Source organism: Juglans regia, chromosome 13 (genome assembly GCF_001411555.2).
Source record: "Juglans regia cultivar Chandler chromosome 13, Walnut 2.0, whole genome shotgun sequence".
NCBI classification, from domain to species: domain Eukaryota; kingdom Viridiplantae; phylum Streptophyta; class Magnoliopsida; order Fagales; family Juglandaceae; genus Juglans; species Juglans regia.
Window position 1 is genome coordinate 2,590,597 of NC_049913.1, and position 22,053 is coordinate 2,612,649.

General features: G+C 37.2%; 4 protein-coding genes across 11 annotated transcripts; 3 read left to right on the forward strand and 1 right to left on the reverse strand.

Annotated features, from left to right (window-relative positions):
* Nucleotides 1-1,495: 1,495 nt before the first annotated feature.
* Nucleotides 1,496-2,929, reverse strand: LOC118344161. The gene has a single exon (XM_035684096.1). It carries the CDS (start codon nucleotides 2,927-2,929, stop codon nucleotides 1,496-1,498), a length of 1,434 nt encoding a protein of 477 aa, XP_035539989.1.
* Nucleotides 2,930-5,187: 2,258 nt separating this feature from the next.
* On the forward strand, nucleotides 5,188-7,584 carry LOC108983901 (L-type lectin-domain containing receptor kinase IX.1-like). The gene is made up of 2 exons (XM_035684519.1): nucleotides 5,188-5,837; nucleotides 6,069-7,584. Exons 1-2 carry the CDS (start codon nucleotides 5,309-5,311, stop codon nucleotides 7,442-7,444), a joined length of 1,905 nt encoding a protein of 634 aa, XP_035540412.1. The 5' UTR covers nucleotides 5,188-5,308; the 3' UTR covers nucleotides 7,445-7,584.
* Nucleotides 7,585-8,713: 1,129 nt separating this feature from the next.
* LOC108983908 (methylmalonate-semialdehyde dehydrogenase [acylating], mitochondrial-like) lies at nucleotides 8,714-18,373 on the forward strand. 8 transcript variants are annotated; one of them, XM_035684523.1, is made up of 21 exons: nucleotides 8,719-8,969; nucleotides 9,297-9,661; nucleotides 9,739-10,246; nucleotides 10,329-10,423; nucleotides 10,693-10,764; nucleotides 10,854-11,015; nucleotides 11,107-11,185; nucleotides 11,289-11,443; nucleotides 12,220-12,283; nucleotides 13,176-13,255; nucleotides 13,520-13,585; nucleotides 14,199-14,249; nucleotides 14,343-14,494; nucleotides 15,519-15,609; nucleotides 15,837-15,917; nucleotides 16,917-16,994; nucleotides 17,095-17,130; nucleotides 17,245-17,288; nucleotides 17,393-17,471; nucleotides 17,809-17,899; nucleotides 18,010-18,373. In XM_035684523.1, exons 2-21 carry the CDS (start codon nucleotides 9,641-9,643, stop codon nucleotides 18,111-18,113), a joined length of 2,109 nt encoding a protein of 702 aa, XP_035540416.1. In that variant the 5' UTR covers nucleotides 8,719-8,969; nucleotides 9,297-9,640; the 3' UTR covers nucleotides 18,114-18,373. The 8 variants fall into 8 exon arrangements, with proteins under 8 accessions (XP_035540418.1, XP_018811245.1, XP_035540416.1 ...); XM_035684524.1 differs by having other exon boundaries at nucleotides 9,297-9,656; XM_035684520.1 differs by having other exon boundaries at nucleotides 8,719-9,219; nucleotides 9,297-10,246.
* Nucleotides 18,374-19,275: 902 nt separating this feature from the next.
* On the forward strand, nucleotides 19,276-21,397 carry LOC118344267 (dehydration-responsive element-binding protein 2A-like). Its single transcript, XM_035684526.1, has 2 exons — nucleotides 19,276-19,495; nucleotides 20,107-21,397. Exons 1-2 carry the CDS (start codon nucleotides 19,464-19,466, stop codon nucleotides 21,017-21,019), a joined length of 945 nt encoding a protein of 314 aa, XP_035540419.1. The 5' UTR covers nucleotides 19,276-19,463; the 3' UTR covers nucleotides 21,020-21,397.
* The last annotated feature ends 656 nt before the right edge of the window (nucleotides 21,398-22,053 follow it).

Below are 22,053 nucleotides of genomic sequence, written 5' to 3' on the forward strand. Positions count from 1 at the left end.
CTCTTCTAAAATGAGTTCCGATACAGTCAGAGAATGGTTTTCAAGAGTGTTGTTAGGATGAATTTGAGGACTCTTGCTTGGAAGGGAGGGGATCCAGGGATCATCCCACACTTTGATAGAGGCACCGTTGTTGATCTGGTAGCAAGAACTAGATTTTAGGAAGTCTCTTTGGAGAAGAAGACTTCTCCAAAATCTAGAGTCTGTTGATTTGGGGGTTACCTCGAAAAATGATTTTGATCTTAGATATTTCTTAGAAAGGACTTCTTTCCAAAGACTAGTGGTTCCATTAATAAATGACCAAGCAAGCTTAGAAATAAGAGCAGAATTGAACATGAAAGATTGTTTTAGACCCAACCCTCCCATGGATTTGGGTAGACAAATGGATTTCCAGGATTTTGTGATGTATTTCTTTGTTTGGTTTTCATCATAACCCCACCAAAACCTCCTCAATTGAGAGTCAATTTTACTGGCCATATTCTTAGATAAGAGACAAGTGGACATAACATATGAAGGGAGTGAACTTGCCACTGATCTAATGAGAACAGTTTTAGAAGCCTGAGAAAGAATTTTTGTCTTCCAACCTTGTAGTTTGGTATTGATTTTTCCGATAAGATCAGAGAGGAATTTCTTTTTATCAGCACCATTTGCAAGGGGTAAACCCAAATATTTGGTGTTTGGAGGTGAAATTCTGAAATCAAAGTGGCTTTTTACATCATTGATGAAGTCAGGACCACTATTTGCACTGAAATGAAGAGAGGATTTTCTATGATTGATGCTTTGTCCTGACCAAGAATTATAAGTGGAAATACAATCTGCAAAGGCTTGAACAGTTTGAGAGTCTGATGTTCCAAAGAGGAAAAGGTCATCAGCAAAAAGCAGATGAGATATGAAGGGACCCCCTCTAGACATTTTTATGCCTTTAATACAGCCACTATTTTCTTTAAGGATAATAAGTCTCGAGAGGACTTCAGTGCCAAGAATGAATAGGAAGGGAGAAAGAGGGTCTCCCTATCTAAGGCCTCTAGAAGGGTGAAAAAAACCTTGAGGATTTCCATTTATGATGATGGAGTATGAAACAGTAGAGATGCATTCTTTGATCCAATTGATCCACTTTTGATTAAAGCCTGTATGATGAAGAATCTCCAGAAGGAAAGACCATTCCATTGAGTCAAAAGCTTTTGCCATATCAATTTTTATTGCCACGGAACGAGTTCTGGTTCTCCTTTTTTTCATAAGATGAAAGATTTCATGAGCCAAAATCATATTTTCTTGGATGAGACGATTTGGCAGAAAAGCAGATTGAAAAGGAGAGATAATACCTGGCAATACAGATTTAAACCTATTGGCACGAATTTTTGCTATAATTTTATAGCAAACATTAGATAAGCTGATAGGTCTAAATTGATTGATGTCATTTGGATTATCCACCTTGGGTATCAGAACCAAATTTGTGTGATTGAGTTCCTTTAAGAGTTTACCTTGAATGAAAAAATTTTTAACAGTGGCCAGGACATCTAGTTTGATAATTTCCCAGAATTTTTTTATAAAAGAGTCCTGTGAACCCGTCCGGACCAGGGGCTTTGGAGGAGGGAAGGGCTTTAACTACAAGGAAAATTTCTTCATCAGTAGGGATGTGACAGAGATAATCATTTTCAACATCAGTAATTTTCCTTGGAAAAAGATGATCCATGTTGACAGACGGAGAAGGATTGGAGGAGGTGAAAATTTTTTGAAAATGATCTTGGATGGTTGTTGCAATAATGGACGGGTCAGTAGACCATTGATTTCTGCCCGTCTTCAAACAGTCAATCATATTCCTTCTACGTCTGATCACAGTAGAAGCATGGAAAAATTTGGTATTTAAATCCGTCGTAGTAAGCCAAGTCACTCTAGATTTTTGACGCCAAAGAGTTTCTTCCCTAATGAGGAGTTCTTGAAGATTTGTTTGGAGGTCCATTTCCAAAGACAAGGAGGAAGGAGGAAGGTCTTGATCTTGAATAGAGGAAAGAATATCAGAAAGGTGTTTGATTTGGGCTTGAATGTGACCAAAATTTTTTAAATTCCAATCCCGAAGGGCTTTTTTGGTATTTTTTAGTTTCTTTGACGGGATAAAAGAAGGAGTGCCAATGAAACCTTGAGACCAGGCTTTTTTAATAGTAATGAAGATAGAGGGATCTCTAAGCCAAAATTCTTCAAATTTAAAGGATTTGTTGGATTGATGATTTTTTGAAGTGTCCAACAGGATTGGAGCATGATCCGAGGAATCACGAGTGAGTGTGGTGATGAAAGCATTAGGAAACAACTCAATCCACTCTAAATTGGCTATTCCTCTATCAAGACGTTCTTTAATGAGATTAAAGCCAGCCCTCTTGTTTGACCAAGTATATTTTGGACCATTAAAACCAATATCCACAAATCCGAACCTATTCATGAAAAGAGGAAGACCTTTTAAAGTGGATGATTGAGCGAAACTTTTACCACCAAATTTTTCAGATTGAGACAGAATGTAATTGAAATCGCCAATTGCAAGAGAGGGCCCGGAGAAGGAATCTGTGGTTTGACTAAGCATATCCCAGAACCATTGCTTTTGATTAACAGCGGCAGGACAATATACAAGATTTAAAAGCCAAGGTACATGAACAGGATCCGAGTAGACTAAAGCAGATATCATATTAGCAGAAATATTCACAAGTTCTATATCGAAACCAGGACGATACAGAAGCAAAAGACCTCCCCATTTCTTAGTCGGTGGGGAGTGAACAAAAAACGTGAAACCAAGCCTATTAACAATACTAGCATTTTCACAAGAGGATAATAAAGTTTCAGAAAGGAAAATAACATCAGGATTATAGATCCTGATTTTTGCCCTAAGAGATCTGATTGCAGTGGATCGGGCAATACCCCTGCAATTCCAAGCAAGTAGTCTCATGGAGTTTTCGGTGGCAGTGAAGACCCTGCCACACCAGTCGTTGGATTAATAGGAAAGAGGTTCATGGTTTGAGTCTGAACTGAGTTACCCGAGACTGTCAAAGCTTGCCGCTGAGATGGTGCATAATTTGTTGATGAAGAAGCTTTTTTGTTCCTGCGCTGCTTGCGGTCAGCTTTTGACTTTTTGATTGGAATACAATTCTGAGGTGCTGTTTTGAACTCCGGAGATAGAGCTATGCCTTGAATTTCTTCATGGTCATTGATGACCGGCTCACGTTCAGCAATTGTGATAGTAGAAGATAAGAGAATTTTTTTGTTGGGATATTGTGAGTTTTGCTTCACTGGATTGATGAATTTCCTCTTTTTTGTTGCTTCACTGGAAGAAGATGGGGATGAAAGGGGTACGGTGAAAACTGGGTTCATCATGTTTTTCCCTAGGGTTTGAGGATGTTCGGGTTGGGATGAAGAAATCTGGGTAAGAAGCGAGGAAGGGCCTGGATTAAAATGGAAAGTATTAAAAGCTATACCACGGCCTGAAGGACTTACAAGAAGCTTCGGAGTCTCAGAAATGATTGGGCTTTGGGTAGCTTTAAGTTGAGCTAAGACTTGGTTTAGAATGGATGGGTTGGACACGGGCTTGGGCTGGAATGGGCTTGGCTGGTCCATATAAAATGAAGATGGAATCAGATTTATTTTGGACGAGAGTGGGGGCTGCGGACTAGAAACGTCGGCTAGGATGCATGAATGGGATAAAGGAAAGCTGATGTCACCTGTGTATTGAGAGGGAAAAGTGGGAACCGAATGATTGTTTGCCATAAATGGTCCTGACAGGAATGACGGCTGAAGACTTTGTAGGGCGCCACATGGTTCTGGGATATCTACCGCTGGTTCCTTTCTGGCTGAGTAATAAATTTGATGAACAGGAGCTTGCACAGTGTCATCTTCTTTGTTGGTCGAAAGTTCTGAGGAGCTTTTGGAGAAGAGTTTCTTAATACAGAATTCTTTTTTTTCTCCACTATCGGTACTGATAATAACAGCTTTGCCTTTCCCCAAATGATTAACAGGGGGAGTATTTTTTTTGAAGGCTAGGCTATCTTGAACCTCTTTAGAAAAAACTGAATCAGACGCTGGTTGCTCAAGCAAAAGATCTGGTTTTACAAAACTGACTGGGGTACGACGATTCTCAACTGTATCCGCCCGCATCCAAGAGCCATAACATGGATCATCAGAAGAACTAGTATAAATAGGACATGATTGATGAAGATGACCCAGTCGACCGCATCCATAGCAAAATTCCGAAAGCCTTTCATATTTGAAACAAATTTTCGCTAGTTTCTTATTAATTCTAGGTAAATTGAAACCTTCATAAAGTGGCTTCTCAGTGTTTATCTCCACTCTAATACGCATAAAGGGTTTCACACTATTTTCCGGAAGATAAGCATAATCAATCTCAATCAGATTACCCAAGACTTTTCCTATTTGGATTGCATTCTCGATTGTCATCATTTCTAGAGGAAGACCACAAATATGAATCCAAAAGGCTGAATGAGTTAGGTCTATTTCTTGAATACTAAGTCCTGGAGGCCATTCTTTTAGGACCAAATGGTAACCCTTAAAATTCCATGGGCGCTGTTGAAATATTCTGTTTTTCTCCATGCTTGAAGAGAAGGTGAACAGAAAAGTGTTGATTCCCAAATCTTCAATATTTAAACCAGGTGCAAAGCTCCATACTGCTCGGATTGTGGTGTAAAAAATGTGCTTGTTCAGTGCTTTTGTGGAAACCAGCTTACCTATAAGAGCATGGTTGGAAATCTGAGTAGCTTTTTCCGTTGCTGGGACCAGGATGATATCTTCCCAAGTCAGAGCTTTTGTTTGTTCTATAAGCTGGTCGATACCTTGATGTTCCTTTGACATTTCGGGAAGTTGGTTGGTGAGAATGATGAAAGTAGTTGAAAGGATTGACTAAAAGGAAGAAATGGTAGATAGAAAGGGACAGATAGTTAGGTAAGAAAAGGGTCCTAGGTGAAAAGGGATAATTGGGCTGACAGTTAGGTTAAAGGAAGATCATAGGGACGAAAGCAACAAGAGAAGAGGAAACTCATCTTTTCCAGAGAGCGGTTAGTACCCTCGATTATTTATTGGTAATATTTATTGGCACGTGATTTTAAATTATTCTACATATAAACAATCAAAGTTATCATTTATAGATTGTCCGTTTCTATCCATGCATGGTATCTACTAATCGACCAAATTATGGATTTTTTTTCTTCTCCTTCCGGAACAGAATCCTCTGTTTCTTTATAAGAGCTTCTTGTAGCTATTCGCATTACACTCTGCAGTATCTTTAGCCCAACATCCTCAATCCTTCCAAACTACGATCATGGTTGGCAACGACTTCAAAGTCAAACATTTCCGCTTTCCAAAGCCCCCGTTCATCTTTTATCTGTCAATGATTGCCACTTTCTTCTTAGTAATCCCTTTTACAAGTGCGATATCCTTCAACTATACCAGCTTCAATTCCGACGACACCAACATAACATATGATCAGAGAGCTGCCGCTGCAGACAACGTCATCCGACTCACCGGCAACCAGGCCCATAACCAGTTCGTGGGTCGCGCCACGTATTCCCGTCCGATGCATCTGTGGGATAAGGTCTCCGGAAACCTCACTGATTTCACTACCCATTTTTCCTTTGTCATCGATTCTCAAAATAGAACGAAATATGGAGATGGGCTTGTGTTCTTCCTAGATCGTGCTGGTTCAAAGATTCCCGAATCCGTCACAAAAGGTGGCGGTATGGGTCTTACTCGAGATGGCCAGGAATTAAACACCACAGACAATCATTTTGTGGCAGTGGAGTTCGATATCTATAAGAACAGCCTTTGGGATCCTCCCGGCCTTCATGTAGGTATTGATATCAAGTCCATGAGATCTATTGCGAATGTGTCATGGTTAATCAGTAATACCTCGATTATGGAAGGGAGAAAGAATGAAGCTTGGATTAGCTATAATTCTAGTTCTCATAACTTGAGTGTTGTCTTCACTGGTTTAAGAAACAATGTTCCTGTAAGGCAGTTCCTTTATGAAATTGTTGATTTGAGACTTCACCTACCTGAATTTGTTGCTTTTGGATTCTCAGCCGCAACAGGAAATGCTTCTGCAATGCATACCATTTACTCATGGGATTTCAGTTCCAGTTTGGAAACTGATGATGATATTGTAACTAATCCAACAGGGTCAGGTGCTCCAAGCCGAAGTAAAAACAAGAAGTTAGGGTTAGCCTTGGGGTTGGGCGCCGGTGGATTTTTTTTGGTTGGTGGGCTGGCTTTGGTTCTGTTGGCCTTATGGAAGAAGAGTAGGAGAGATCAAGAAGATGATCTTGCCTTTGCTGTATACATGGATGAGGAATTTCAGAGGGGAACTGGGCCAAAGAGGTTCTCGTTTAAGGAATTGGCTCGTGCCACGAAGAATTTTAGTGATGAAGAAAAGCTAGGTCAGGGAGGATTTGGAGGTGTTTACAGAGGATTTTTAAGGGACTCAAATGCTTCTGTTGCTATTAAGAGAGTATCAAAAGCGTCTAAACAGGGGATTAAGGAGTATGCATCGGAAGTAAAAATCATTGGCCAATTAAGACATAGAAATTTGGTGCAACTCCTTGGGTGGTGCCATGAAAGGAGAGAACTCTTGCTCGTTTATGAGTTCCTATCTAATGGAAGCTTAGATTCATTTCTTTTTAAAGACAATAGCTTACTGATATGGGAATTGAGGTACAAAATTGCCCAAGGCTTGGCCTCGGCCTTACTCTACTTGCACGAGGAATGGGAACAATGTGTAGTGCATAGAGATATAAAATCAAGCAACATTATGCTTGATTCAGACTTCAATGCTAAACTTGGAGATTTTGGGTTAGCTAGGTTTGTGGACCATGACAAAGGGTCGCGAACCACTGTTTTGGCAGGCACCATGGGCTACATGGCTCCCGAATGTGTGACAAGCGGTCAGACCGGCAAGGAATCGGATGTCTATAGTTTTGGGATTGTTGCTTTGGAGATAGCTTGTGGAAGAAAACCAGTTACTCCTAAAGCCCCTGAAGATCAAGTAATAATGTTGGAGTGGGTTTGGGGTCTCTATGGAAGAGGAGAGGTACTTGAGGCAGCTGACCCAAGGTTGCTTGGAGACTTTAATGAGCAGCAAATGGAGCAGTTGATGATTGTTGGGTTGTGGTGCGCTCACCCTGATCGCAACCTTAGGCCTTCAATAAGGGAGACAATTCATGTCCTCAATTTTGAAGCTCCATTGCCTGTTCTCCCATCAAATATACCGCCACCAGTATATCCTCCACGAGCGAATAGAGTCAATAGACCAGCTGAGACCTCCCTCCTCTACACATCCAATGTTGCTACTGATTCTGAGGGGGGGAAATCCCAATATTCAAGCCAGATCAGTTACAACACCAATTCCTCACAGTTGACGACCTCATCCTCTACATCTGTATCTCTTTTGAATGTTGGTTAGAGATGCATTTAATCTGGTATTTATTGATCTTAGGTGTAAAGATTTATGTTGTTTAGCCATGCTTAGACTGGTTGGTTATAAGCATACTCATGGATACCATGCACAGAAAAGTGCGTTGTACCTGAAATATATGGGTTTTATATTCCATGTAATAATTTATAAACAACATAATAGTTCCAAACTTGGCACCAGTGATTGCATTTTACGTCATTTCTATTTAAAATATATATTTTTATGATGCATTCTACCTAAAATATGTGACTTTTCTGAATATGGCTAGCCCCCTTCCTGGAAAGGGATCGATAACCTCAAGGTCGGGACAAGGATATATCCTGTAAACGAAATTAACCGCTAATCGCGGAGCGGGCATATCCGATGCCTAGGTTAGGGTTGACCTAAGCTTGCATAGGGAATCTGGAATGCCATTTCCCACCAAAGATCAGCTCAAAGAATGAAGTGAGGGGCTAATCCGACACAAGATAATATTTTTGGCCGGGTAATTATATAACTTCATTTATTACTGTTTTATTATCAAAGTTTTTCTTTTCTTTTTTCTCATTGAATCTGGATTAAAAATCTCAAAATATAACATAAAATAAATTTAATCAATCAACATAATAATGTAATTTAATTAAAAATAAATTTAATTTTATAAAAATTGATTTTTGAAAAAATGTTATATTTTGAAAATTTTAATCTAAATTCAAATAATAAAAAAAAAAACTGAATAATAAAAAAATAATAATAAATAAGATGTAAAATATCATTACTCTTGCCACAACATGCAGTCCATCTGGCACTTGAGAGGTGCCTTTTTACGGATAAGATATAATGGATATGTCCAGATAAAAATCATAAAAAGTAATCAACTTTTGATAATCTAATCTTACCTTTTACGACAGATTTGCAATTTCGGACTCCAGCTAGAACCATTTTTAATTCAGTATGAGGATTTAAAGCCTTTTTTAAAGCTGCAAGTGATTAGTTAATCAATTATTAAAGTAAAATAAGGAAGAATAATAACAGAAAAATACTTTCCCGTGGCTCTAAGTTATGGTTTGGAGATGAAAATTAAAAATTAAATAAAATATTTTTAAAATATATTTTTAATATATTTTTATTATTTTAAAATTTAAAAAATCTGAATTATTTATTATATTTTATTTTAAAATTTAAAAAAATTATAATGATAAAATGAAAAGATTACCTAAATGTATGAAATTTATTTTATATCAAATGATGAAAATATCCAATATTTGTGTTAAAACTTAAGACTCGAATGGCCGTTTGATTGCAATTTGCAATTCTACGTAGCACAGTCCTCTTCTCGTTTTCACCACCCCGAACAATTTCCCTTTCCTTGAATCAATGGCTTACTTTCTGGTTCAATTCTGAACCTCTTGGTAAAACTAAAAACCAAACGGGTCGAGTTACAGGCATTCACTGAGGTACTTGAACGGGCTGAAGAAACCCCTGTCCTAGCCGGATATCAGTACCGTCGCTAAGGGACCGATCCCAGTCGCCGGTAAGACTCTCTGGGTTTGGTCCTTTAAGAAAATTAGGGAAAGTGGAAGAGGAAAGGAAATTTTGATTTCTGACTTTGTTCGTTCAAGTATAGACGGAGGGTCTCGTTCAAATTTGATTCTTTTCCTTTTCTGCTATAATGGGGACCAAACAGAGCATGTCTGTTTGATATGATTTTTTATACTTCTAACTCATTGCTTGCTCGGACTTCAATCTTTTTGTGCTTATGACTGGCTGGAAAAAAACTGTGGGTATGTGGCTTGTGGGTATTGTATATCTTGAATTGTTTGAAGTTTTTATCATTTAAATTGATCCAATCATTTGGCAGGACTTTTTATAGGGTATTATCTCTCTTTTGTTTCAACTGAAGGTGAAATCCTAGAGGAGGATATCAGTGCTGTTCTATGTGGTGTTTTTCATGTTCTTTTGTTGGATGCATTTTGCCATTACTTTTACAGTGAAATGAGATGGGATTGTCATGATTGATGATGAAAAAAAATTCCATCCACGAAGTTTTAAACAGAAGAAGCGGTCTTGGTTTTGTTTACAACCAAGCATATCTGCAGATGCAACAGTTGAGATGTGCTGCTATTAATTTCTAAAACTATTTCTCCTTATGTTAAGTGGAGCCGTGGTGCTATTAAGTTTGGTGTAAGATACGAAGATGTCTTGATGGAAGGTGACCATGGTAAGGTGAGAGTGCAGGTTTTCTCTTGTGGTTATTAATGATGGACATTCAAAGTTGCTCAGAGTTGAGTGAACCCCCACAGATGCTTCCGCCTTCTCCTGGAACATTTGTGGATCGTGAAGAACTAATCCAGCATGTTGGGGACTTTGCTGTGTCCCAGGGATATGTAGTTACAATTAAGCAATCTAAGAGAGACAGAGTGGTTGTCCTTGGCTGTGATAGAGGAGGTGTTTATCGTAACAGGCGGAAATCTGCTGATGAATCATCTGCTGAATGTACTCGCAGAAGAAAAACCGGAACTCGGCTGACTAATTGTCCTTTTGAAGCTGTGGGAAAGAAGGATGATGGCTTGTGGGTCCTTACCATAAAAAATGGAACACACAACCATGAACCCATAAAAGACATCTCGGAGCATCCCTCTGCTCGTCGCTTTACAGAGAGAGAAATTCTTATAATTAAAGAAATGACAGAAGCTGGATTAAAACCTCGCCAAATTCTAAAGAGACTAAGGCAAAGCAATCCAGATCTTTTATCAACTCCGAAACATGTTTACAATGTTAAAGCTAAGCTCCGACAAGGAAATATGACAGGTGTGGCTTTTGTTTGAAGTTTCATGTCATTAAGCACTCTTTCAATTTCCTTACAGTGGAAGATGGCATGCTTGTACTGCAGTGAGGAACTTCAAGTCCTTGGGACCTCAGAAGTCTGCTGTAAGAAACAATTATCTTGCAGTCACAAAGCCATCTTGGAGGCAGCGCAACCCTCCGGTAAGCTTAGATGTAACTCTGCTGAAGAAGTCTTATCCTTAATACCTGGGTAAGAAGAAAATGTTTTAAAAAATAGAAGGAAATAATATGTTTACTTATAAAAAAAAAAGGAAATAATATATTTCTGCTAATCCTTTCTAAATTACTCTGACTTATCAAAAAAAATTACTCTTTATCTTATTTCTTTCTTTCACTGCTTGCGCCACTCCCCCTTTCAATGGGGTTTTCTCTGTAGTCCATATTTAAACTTATTTCGTGATGCATATCAGAGAGTTCCTAATCTGATTGGTGGTAGATTTGTTGATTCACAATCATTCACCTCTATTGATGTTTTGAACCCTGTAAGTGTGATAAATGCCTTTAAATCTTATTTTTTATTATTTCCTGGTAGTTTAAGTCAATAACTGTATTCTATTTTCCTAAATGATAGGCAACACAGCGAGTTGTTTCCCAAGTTCCTATAACTACAATTGAGGAGTTCAAAGCTGCGGTATTTGCAGCAAAGCGGGCCTTTCCATTGTGGCAAAACACGCCAATTGTGACTCGTCAACGCATCATGTTCAAGTTCCAAGAGCTTATTCACAGAGACATAGTAAGTTTTTTGGGCCTTAGTTTTTATTAATTCAAGTTACAGTTTTTTTTTTCTAATATTAACTAATTTTACCATATAATCTCTGGCCTAGGATAAGCTTGCTAGGATTATTACAGCTGAACATGGAAAGACATTGAAGGATGCTTATGGTGATGTATTACGTGGGCTGGGTTAGTTTTTTTTTTTCTTTTTTTAATTTTTGTCTTTTGTTGTATATGAAAAGGCTTAGTTGGCATTGATTGTGCCCAACAAGTTTTTGATCTTCATTCATAGAGGAGGTGGAACATGCTTGTGGACTTGCGACTTTGCAAATAGGGGAATTTGTTTCTAATGTATCTAATGGAACTGATAGCTACAGCATTAGAGAGCCGCTTGGTGTTTGTGCTGGGATTTGCCCCTTTGACTTTCCGGCTATGATTCCCTTATGGGTAAGCTTGCTATACTTCAATATTCACTGTTTATGCTCTCCTCAGTTGGCCATATTTATTGGTCCAAGACTTGTTAGTGGTGGAGCATGTGTTTTTTATAGATGAATTTTCTGATTTTAATATGTTTATTGAAACTTTTGGAGTCTACAGGTGTTGATACTCTGTCACCATTAGAATGTGAGACTAAAGTACTTGTGATTGATCCCAAAGAAAAATCATAAAAAGAACCACATCAATTTGTAGTTATGATGGGGTTACGAAAGTTGTTAGTAATTGCAAATAGCCACACTTGGCATCATACTTCATGGACTGTTCTTTACCATTTTATATGTGTTCTCAGTTAAGGTCTTGAGCTGTACTTCTCAATTCTTTTCCCTAATTTTTGGGGTGCTTCCATATGTATAGTATTTTTATACTTGGGCCACACCGCTTTTTGATATTTGTAACCTTTGAAATTTATATTAAGCTTTTTTTACTTATTTATTTATTTATTTATTTTTATGCATTTTGGATCATAATAAAGAGGGTGAAGTCATGGGTTCAATCTCATATGATTGTTTGATTTTTCTTGGAAAACGTCCTGTGTATGTGTCCTATGTACTTGGGGTATGCTTATTATCTTATTAATAAAACTTCTTGATTACCTATCAATTTTCTATCTGAAAAACGTAAAAGAAGACTTTTTTCCTATTTCAGTCATGAGTTATATACCCCTATTAAATAAAAGAGGAATTTTTCTGTTCAAAGGAGGTTTATATTTTTCTTTTCATTTGCAGATGTTTCCTATTTCAGTCACATGTGGCAATACATTTATTCTGAAGCCATCGGAGAAGGATCCAGGTGATTTTGAAATCCTTCCTAGTATTGGAAGATATGATCATGGAACTTATACTCTATTGTATTATTCTTTAAACGGTAGAGCAAGAGGAGGTTCTCGTTAGGCTGTGTTTGGTGCTCTACATGAGGCTGATAAGTTGTAAGTATCGCTTCTGGTGGTGTTTTCTGTGCACCAATTATTGGATAGAGAGAGAAGGGGTAGGTAAGGTGATGGATCTTGAAACTTGATTTTGCCTTTCACCACCTGCTGGCAGACCAGATCTAAACTGGCCTGTCAAAGGGATATAAATTTACATGATTAAAAGAGGAGATTTATCTGTTATGGTTTCTCTTAAGATCCAGCAAGGATATCCATGTCAAAGACCTAAAAAAGAGTTCAATATGATACCCAATAGCTACAACCAATTGGACCCTCAGATAAAGTCCCAACTATTTAAATTGAAGTTGCTGTCAATATGACATTTCATCAAACATGTGGCATACTAAAACTTCTAATTATGTGGTGTATGTGTATGTATATGTATATATTTAATTTTTCTTTTGTCGGTAACTTGTCCATCTCTTTTTTATGATTTCTTCCTTTTAAATTTCCTTGGGCTAGGTAATTTCTTCCTCTTAATTTGTCCAAGCATTATCTTGCATTTGTCCCATGTACTTGGGCTATGCCCAATTCTCATCAATAAAATTATTGTTTGCTGAACAAAAAGATTTCCTTTCCCATTTAGGAAAAGATGTTTGTGACTCCATGACTGGAGTTAGAGGCCTTTTTTAGAATCTAGCTATTTGTTTACTGTTCGACTTACTTACTAAGCATGCATGGCTTTTATGCTCGAAATAGGATATATATGGCGAAGACATTTGCACTTTAATTAACTTATTTTGTTTTTTCTTTCAGGGGCTGCAGTAATGCTTGCAGAGCTAGCCGTAGAAGCTGGCTTGCCTAATGGTGTCCTAAATATTGTTCATGGCACCAATGTAAGGTTCTAAAAATGGATAACAGAGCTTGTTCATACCATTAATACCTCACTTTAGCATCAGTATATATTATTGATTTTTAATTTTAGGCATCAATCTTTTCCTAGTGAATGTGATACAAATTAATCTGTTTCATTTAGCACATGCATCATGTGTAACTTTGCTTTTATCTTCATGCTCCATCAAACTTGTTTTGTTGTATCACACATTTCTTTTTTCTTTCTTCTGTTAGCGTTTCACTTTCTTATCATTGACTTGGAACAGGACATTGTTAACGCGATTTGTGATGATGATGATATTAAAGCTGTCTCATTTGTTGGTCCAAATGCGGTAAGTTATTCGCAAATGTTGAACAATGATACAAGTTGCAGTTTGTTGCCTATATGCTGATGTGGTTACAATTGTTCAAATCAGTGATCACAAGTAATTCTTTTATGGACATTCAATTTCTTCTTTTTGGTGCCCTTTCCCCTTTCTTAAATTTGCAAGTGATCCAAAGGAAGTGAATGTTAAATTGTTTGCAAGTGATCCAAAGGAAGTGAATGAATGTATATTGGCCATGTGATGTAGTGAAGTTATGCAATTGTAAGCCCAAAATCTCATTTGTGATCTACTGCCGAGGTCAAAGATATGATAACAGAACAGAGTTCCAAGGATTGTCCTTGTCACTTATGGTTGACAAGCACAATACTGGTGAAAAAATATATGAAATTAGTCAGGACTATAATATGGTATGGTATAACTTTAAAAGTCAAGGAACCATAGGGATGGTCTAACCTTAATGTTTTGTTTGTCATACCATAAGTTTTTTTTTTTAAATTCAGAATGTGTATTTTTTGTCAATATTTCTATACGAAAATATTTTCAATACATTTATAAGTTTCTGTTTTTTTAATGGATAAATAATTCCTTTTTTCAATTGTTACTTTTATTATTTTTTAAGGCTGGTGCTTATGTCTATGCAAGAGCATCAACTAAAGGGAAGCGTATTCAGGTAAACTCTCCTTTTACGAGCATTGTGGTTGCTGTTTCACTAAGGCAATAGCTGAGGTCAATGAAAAATTGGCTGGGCGACTCTTGTCTTCAGTCCAATGTTGGAGCTAAAAATCATGCAGTTGTAATGCCTGATGCAAGTGTAGAAGCTACTTTGAATGCCCTGGTTGCTGCTGGATTTGGTGCTGCAGGACAAAAGTGCATGGCCCTTAGCACAGTTGTTTTTGTTGGAGGCTTAAATCCTTGGTATTACATTTTGCCTCCCTACTAAATATCTATGTTATTGAACTTTTTAAATCTGGGTGCTCTCTCTCTCTCTCTCTCTCTTCAGGATTAGGAAGGTGGTTCACACATTTCTTGACTAATCATATAATATCTTGCTCCATTTCAAGTGTTCAAAATGAATTTCATTTCTGTTTTATCTCTCATAAATAATAACATTGTAGCAAGAGGAACGGTTTGGAGGGAATCATCAAGTGCACTGGCAGTGTACAAGGAGAGACCAAAATTAAGATCAAAGATTACAATCATTGTGAAACTCATACATAGAAATTAAAGAATAGTTAGAAATGAACCTCAACACATGGGGTTGCCTCAAGAGGTAGAACTTCTCTTTGGGCTGGGAAGGTTCAACATACCATGAGGGCACAATGGTGCCCATTCCACCAATACTCCAATGCCAACCAAAGGACACTTTGCAACCAAACCAACAACTCCACCACTGTCTAAGGCATACCCTGTGTAAAGCCAAACAAAGAGAAAACTAGAGACCACATCTCCAAAGAACAAAATAATATGTGATCCACCAATTTACTTCAATTACACAGAAGTTTCACATTGATCTTCCTCCACTTCCTTGATAAGTGAAATTCTGCCCATAAGCTGTGCTGTTTTCACATAGAAAGCCACTTTCTTCAGCACCTATATCTTCCAAATGCTCTTCATCGCAAAACAACAATTTGAACCTACTTTCAATACCCTGTGGCAGTTAGCTTAGGTGGGAAAAGTCTGGCTGGTTGCAGACTCCAGGCATAGATTCTATCCTGGCACTGTAGGTCCATGGACAATGCATAGGATGCACCTAAATAAAAAAGAAACTATAGCAGAGGTTCTTATGTATGTTGGAATTATGTTCCTTGATTTTAAGAAATTCTCTCCGCATTTGCGTTTGTTTTATCTTTACATTTATTTGATTTTGCTGCTTCTTGTATTGAGTTAGTGTGGTGTGACATCCCATGGTTTTCTGTAAGAAGGGTTTATCATTTTCCAGGGAAGATAAACTAGTGGAGCATGCCAAAGCAATTAAAGTAAACGAAGGAACAGAATCAGATGCTGACCTTGGACCAGTGATTAGCAAGCAGGTGACTCATATTTAAACCCTTGACCAGTCAGTCGTTCAAGTGGAAGGAGTTTTCTGTTATAGTAGTAGATTTCATGCCATTGGGGTGCATTAATACGAGCGATCTTAAGCATTTTGAATTTTTTATATTGGGTGACTGAGTGGAAGTATTTTGAGCAGTTCACACTCAACATGTGGATATGTCTTGGTATAATTCCATAATTCTTTAACATTCTCCATTACTGACAGGCAAAGGAACAAATATGCAGATTGGTCCAAACAGGTGTTGATACTGGTGCAAAACTGGTCCTTGATGGGAGAAACATTGTGGTACTGTCTTTCACTACTATGGAAGATTTCTTATATTTTGTTTTTGGCTGTATCTATGCCTTTGCTTTTATTATGTAGATTGATAGTTTGATAATGATGATGAAAGTTATGACACATTTTTTAAATAAGGGCTTGTTTTCCTTCAGTCTGATTGTCTGGAATTTTTGTTAGATATGGGATTTAAATAATGGGAAATACTTTAGTCACAAATATATTGCACAAAATTTAACCCACAAACTGATGTGGTTTGATGTTGTACGTCAAATTAGAAAGTTACTTGTACTATAATGTAGATTAAACCTCAGCTTGTAGATTTATTTTTGTATTATCTCTTTGTATCTGTAACAGTTCTCCTTCTTAAAAAATGGTCCTTGAGTTTGCAAAAATCTTGTTTTAGTCCTTAGGTTGCATGCTTTTTATTTTTAAGTTAACCTTTTCGTTTAAAATTGATCAAAACTGCTGATGTGGCATGTTACATGGGTAATGGACACCTAGCATGTCACTTGTCTGAAAAAATCTAAAAACATACAATCAATAAAATAAAAATAACGAATTTAAAAAAGCTAGAAGTTAAAAATGGAAAAAAAAAATCTTTAAAAAATAATAGCAAAAAAATCAATTCAAAAACAGAAAACACTACTACATAAATAAAATAATGAAACATAATAAACAAAAAGTCAACAGAAATGAAAGAGAAATACATATTAATTTGATGCTAGTATCTTTCTGATAACTTGAAATATTTATGTTTTATTTTTCTCATCTTGTTTATAGGTGTCCTTTTCAAGTCTTATCGTTTTTACCTTTTCGTTTTGTTAATCTCCAACAATCAGGAATATCATGCAGTTTCTTCACTTACATACTTAACTGGCCATAAACAAGTTACTGGGATCTTGTGGTTTGGATTGTAAGAAGCATGTTCATAACTGCAGTTTGTTTTATGTTTTGGAGTGTCCAAGTTGACCTAATGTACGGTATTGATTTGTGGATGACATATAGGTTCCAGGATATGAACATGGCAATTTCATTGGTCCCACCATCTTGTCCAATGTCACAATCAACATGGAGTGTTACAAGGTATCTTTTATCGTGTTCTAGAAGCAATCATGGATTTTACTGAAGGAAGAGACTTGACCCGGTTGTCACCTTAAATGGTCTTTTACCTTGGTTTCTACAGGAAGAATTTTTTGGCCCAGTTCTCCTTTGTATGCGGGTTGGTATCCATCTATCTACTCATCTTTCTCTAGTTAGCAAGTTAGTAGTTTCCTATTTTTCAAAAAATAAGTGATTGTTTCCTATTTTAAGATTCGATATTCTTGATGCCCAGGCTGAAAGCATCGAAGAGGCCATAAACGTTGTTAACAGAAATAAGTATTCCCAGATTTACCTTCTTTTTCAATCCTCATTGTAAGATGAGAGTCCTTTATAGGGGTGTTTTTTATTTTTTTGTATACCTATTTGTTGCTGTGTTACAGATATGGCAATGGAGCTTCTATATTTACAACCTCTGGTGTTGCTGCAAGGAAATTCCAAACTGAGATTGAAGTTGGGCAGGTAGCCAATCTCTTTGCAGCTTGCCACGAGGCAAAAGAATCAGAAAAGTATTAAACATCTAAACTTGGATAAACTCCACGAGTTCCTTCTTTGGACATCTCTTGCGCTGCTCCCACTCCGTTAAAAAATCTAAAGCACTCACAATGAGCAGAGTTCAGGATTCTAGTTTTCTCCACAAATTTGGCATGCATGTTTTGTTTGTAATGCTCACTGCATGGATTAATGAATCCAATCATATATATTTTTACAGATTGGGAGTTTTTTTTTATTTTTTTATTATCTTATTTAGATTGGTTGCAATTTTATTGGTTTTTACCACATTAACTTGGTTTGACAGGTTGGCATAAATGTTCCCATCTCTGTACCCCTGCCTTTTTCCTCTTTTACTAGCTGCAAGCCATCCTTTGCTGGTGATCTCAATTTAGATGGTAACTTTTAGTGCTTCTGAAATATTGCTGTATAATTCCCACGTTTTTTTTTCCCGAAGCAATCGTGTAGTGGTTGAGATATTCAAATTTGTAATGAGACTGAATTGCAGGCAAGGCTGGAATTCAGTTTTACACCCGGGGGAAGACAGTGACTCAACAGTGGAAAGATTTACCAGGCAGCAATGATGCATCCCTGGCAATGGCAAGTTCTTAGTGGTTATAACATGTGGTCTATATAGAAGTGGGAGAGGCTTCTTGGGTTGACTCCTCGGTTAGCTTCCTTGCTCTCCGGCCAGCAGTTGCTCCCATCACCCTCAGCATCTAGTCCTGGATATACATGTATATATAGCAGCAAATTGCATGAACAGGTTTAATTTTGTGAATGTGTATAATCTATTATGAACAAATGGGCACTCCTTTAATGTATGTATGCATGTGCTCTTGTGCATATAATTTCAAGCAATCCTAGTTGAAGTTCCAATAGGCTAACTTATGCTCTTGAAATCTAGAGATCGCATGTTTAATACTCTGGTTGAGAACACTCGGAAGTGCTGCATGAATAAAGAGATTTTATTAAAGTAAATCCACAATAAGACTAAGGCTCTATTCGATATGTTAGATAAATTTTACAATAATAATTTAACAGTCTATTATATTATATAAAGATATGTCAGTTTTTGAGTTTATTTTTGTTTGATCTTTTTGTAATTAAAATATTTCTCATTTGAAAATTGTTGTTGGCTTTTCCAGCATTAATCGCCCTCACTTAACTAGATAGTCTCTAATTTTATTTCAAAATAAAAATAATTTTTTCATTTTAGAATATATTCTTTTATTTTTTATTTTTTTAAAATTTAATAAAATATCTTAATTTAAATTATTTTATTATTATTTAGAGATATTTTAAATATTCAAACGATGAGTTGAGGTAGAAAGTTAAAAATTAAAAAAAATATATTATTAAAATATTATTTTTATTTTAATATTTAAAAAAGTTAAATTATTTATTATATTTTATATATAAATTTAAAAAAATTATAATAATTAGAGATGAGATGGTCGAAATCTTTAAGATGTTTGACTGTCAAAGCGATTCTTTATTGGCTAAGATATTTATCCAGACTCAACTTGGCAAATTGGGTGCTAAAGATCATTTCCTGCGAGAAAAAGAAAAGAAAAGGACCAACGGCCAAGTTTGACCCTATCTGTTAAGTTAAAGGATCTTAGGAGTACAGAGATATTTATAATATAAAAATAAAAAGTAGAAGAGACTTCGGAGCCAAGGAAAGACAGCCTGGCTTTACTCTTAGGTGAGTGGTCCGGACTCCGGACTTCGGGTAGCTTCTCGAGGGACATTTGACGCAAGCAACGACGCCATTACAAAGCGCCACGTCAGAAAATATCTACTGGAGTGGAGAAGCGTATAAATATCTCTGAAGCTCTTACCAGATTAACGTTGTTGTGTTTCTCTACCTTGGAAAGTTCAGAGTATCACCACATCTGCAAACAAACCGCGCACTGACTAAAGAAAGATCACGATCACCAGCGGTGGTGGGTTTCTTCGATGGCCGTGTCGTCGGATGTTACCATTACGAGGTTGGTTGATTTGAACATTTCCTTTTTCATTTCATTGGTTTTGCTTTTATTTATTTATTTTTTGGTTGGGGGGTTAGGGGCTTCGATTAGGGATTCCTGATTTGTGTTCTTGGTTGGTTTTATTCTGGGAAGGCTAGGAACTTCGGTGGAAAAAAGGGTTTTCAACTTTTCGATTTGAGGGGCTTAGGATTTTCGTTGAATTTGGGAATCTATTGGTCTTCTGTCTGGGTAGAGTGCTACAGATTTGCATTTGGAAATCGTAGAATAAAAATTCAAAAAATTGGAGCCGAATGAAGTCGTAGATTTCGTGCAAAATTGGCCTACTGTTTGTGGGGAATAATTAATAGGTTTTTTGTTTCTATGCGAACTACTTTTGATATTAAGCTATATCTTTATAAGTTAAGTCACTGCATTTCTTTGTTGAATTTATTTATTTTTTATTGAGTTTTGCTTCCAATAGTAGTGCAGATTCTGACAGTCCCGTATTCGGAATAATAACTTTGTTACTTGATTGTTGCTTCTGCTGTGCAATACTATAGCCTAGATTCTGTGAATAGAGTTTTGCAAAAATAAGGTGCTAATATGACGTCTTTCTCGTTGAAATATTCCAGGAAGGGGAAGTCGCGTACGGGGCGAGATGGATGTTTGTCCGTGGCTGAGACCCTCTCCAAGTGGAAAGAACAGACCGTCCAGCTTGATTCTTGCAACGATAAACCCATTCGTAGAGCTCCAGCTATTGGGTCGAAGAAGGGATGTATGAAAGGAAAGGGAGGGCCTGAGAACTCGAGATGTGATTACAGAGGAGTTCGGCAGAGGACATGGGGTAAGTGGGTTGCGGAAATTCGGCAGCCAAACAAGGGGAAAAGGCTTTGGCTTGGTACTTTTGCTAATGCAGTTGAAGCTGCGTTTGCTTATGATGAAGCTGCAAAGGCAATGTATGGTTCTCGTGCCCGCCTCAATTTTCCGGGTTGTTGTTCAGTCACTACTTCATCAGGAACTTGTGATTCTACGACTACATTCAACCACTCCGGGGTCTGTGCAGCCGAAGAAATAGATGTGAAGCCTCTTATCCCAAATTTGAGAAATGAGAGTGGGGAAGTTGAATCAAGAATGTGTACTCGGCTAGATGCAGTAGTTGAAGCTGACATGCCGAATAGGATGTCACAGTCAGAAGCAAAGGATGAACCCTGCAACATCAAACCGGGATTTACTGACATTCCAAACTTTTATTGGGAGGATGGACAGGATTATTCTGCGAGGCCAGAAGCAAAGGATGATCTCCATGACATCAAACAGGAAGCTAGTGGCGTTGGGAACTGTTATTGGGATGGTGGACATGATTATTCTATGGATGAAATGTGTGATTTGGATGAACTTAGGGGGCTCCTAGACGATATTCCTCTATGCAACATGGAATCGATACTGGGTTTGGGTTTCGATGATGGCCAACTGGGGTCCTCGACGGCAGCCCCTGAAAGGAACCAATATTGGGGGCAGCCAGTAGATCTGCCATACCAGTTCTAGAATTTAGATTCCAAAGTTGATGTCAAGTCTGAATAATGTGGAGTAAACAACTAATTACAATTCCAGAGTTGCCTTTGACTTCTTGCAAAAAGATAGTCAGTCAGGATCACTATTAGAATGATGGATGGGTACTGGATGAACTTGATTTGGGATGATGAGATTTCAGACTGTGAGAGCTGATAATCCTTGTTTGTTTTGATAAATCTGTTTGATATGCAGACTTGAGACTTGTATTCCTACTCACTGTTAGAGATGGTGGTCTACTTGTAATTAACTACCAATAGAAATACAGCATGTGTAAATAAACTAACTATATATATTCATTTCGTAGTCATGTGTACATGCATAGAAATCAAGAAAGACACGAATCTTGAAATCTCCTTTTTCTACAGTTTTCTTTTCTGTTTTACATAGTATCAGATTTTTCTTTCAACAAGGGTGTCCTCTTCTTCCGCTTTCCGTCATGGATATAATCTTGGTATGTCTTGTCACTCAAGTTCTCTCGGGTGAAAATTATCACACACACAGTCGATCTGTACAAATGGATTTACGGCCCAAGAATAAACTCCCATTTATTAACCCCAACTGGGCTGGCCTAAGTGGTAAAAGCTTTCGTCTTGGAGTATTAGTATTACTCCTTTCAAGGTTTAAAATTTAATATTTTATGAGTGTAAAAAATTCTTTGGAGTCACACTCCTTAGTGAAAAGTTAGCGATTTAATCAATAGAGAAACTTTGTAGGAAAACTTTTGAATGTGTTATACATGGGACCAAGGTTTACTCTATAGGGTTGGGTCTGAAGGGTCCTGCCTTAGAAAAGTTCCCGACATATAAATAAAATAAAATAAACTCTCATTTATTAATGGTTCTTTGGAGTCACCAGTAGATTCTACTGATCTTTTCCATGAAGCTTGGTTACGTTGTAATGATATGATCCTATTGTGGTTGCTAAATTCTGTATCAAAAGAGATTGTTGCTAGTTGTATCTTCATTGATACTACCAAAATCTATGTAAAGATCATTTTTCTCAACAAA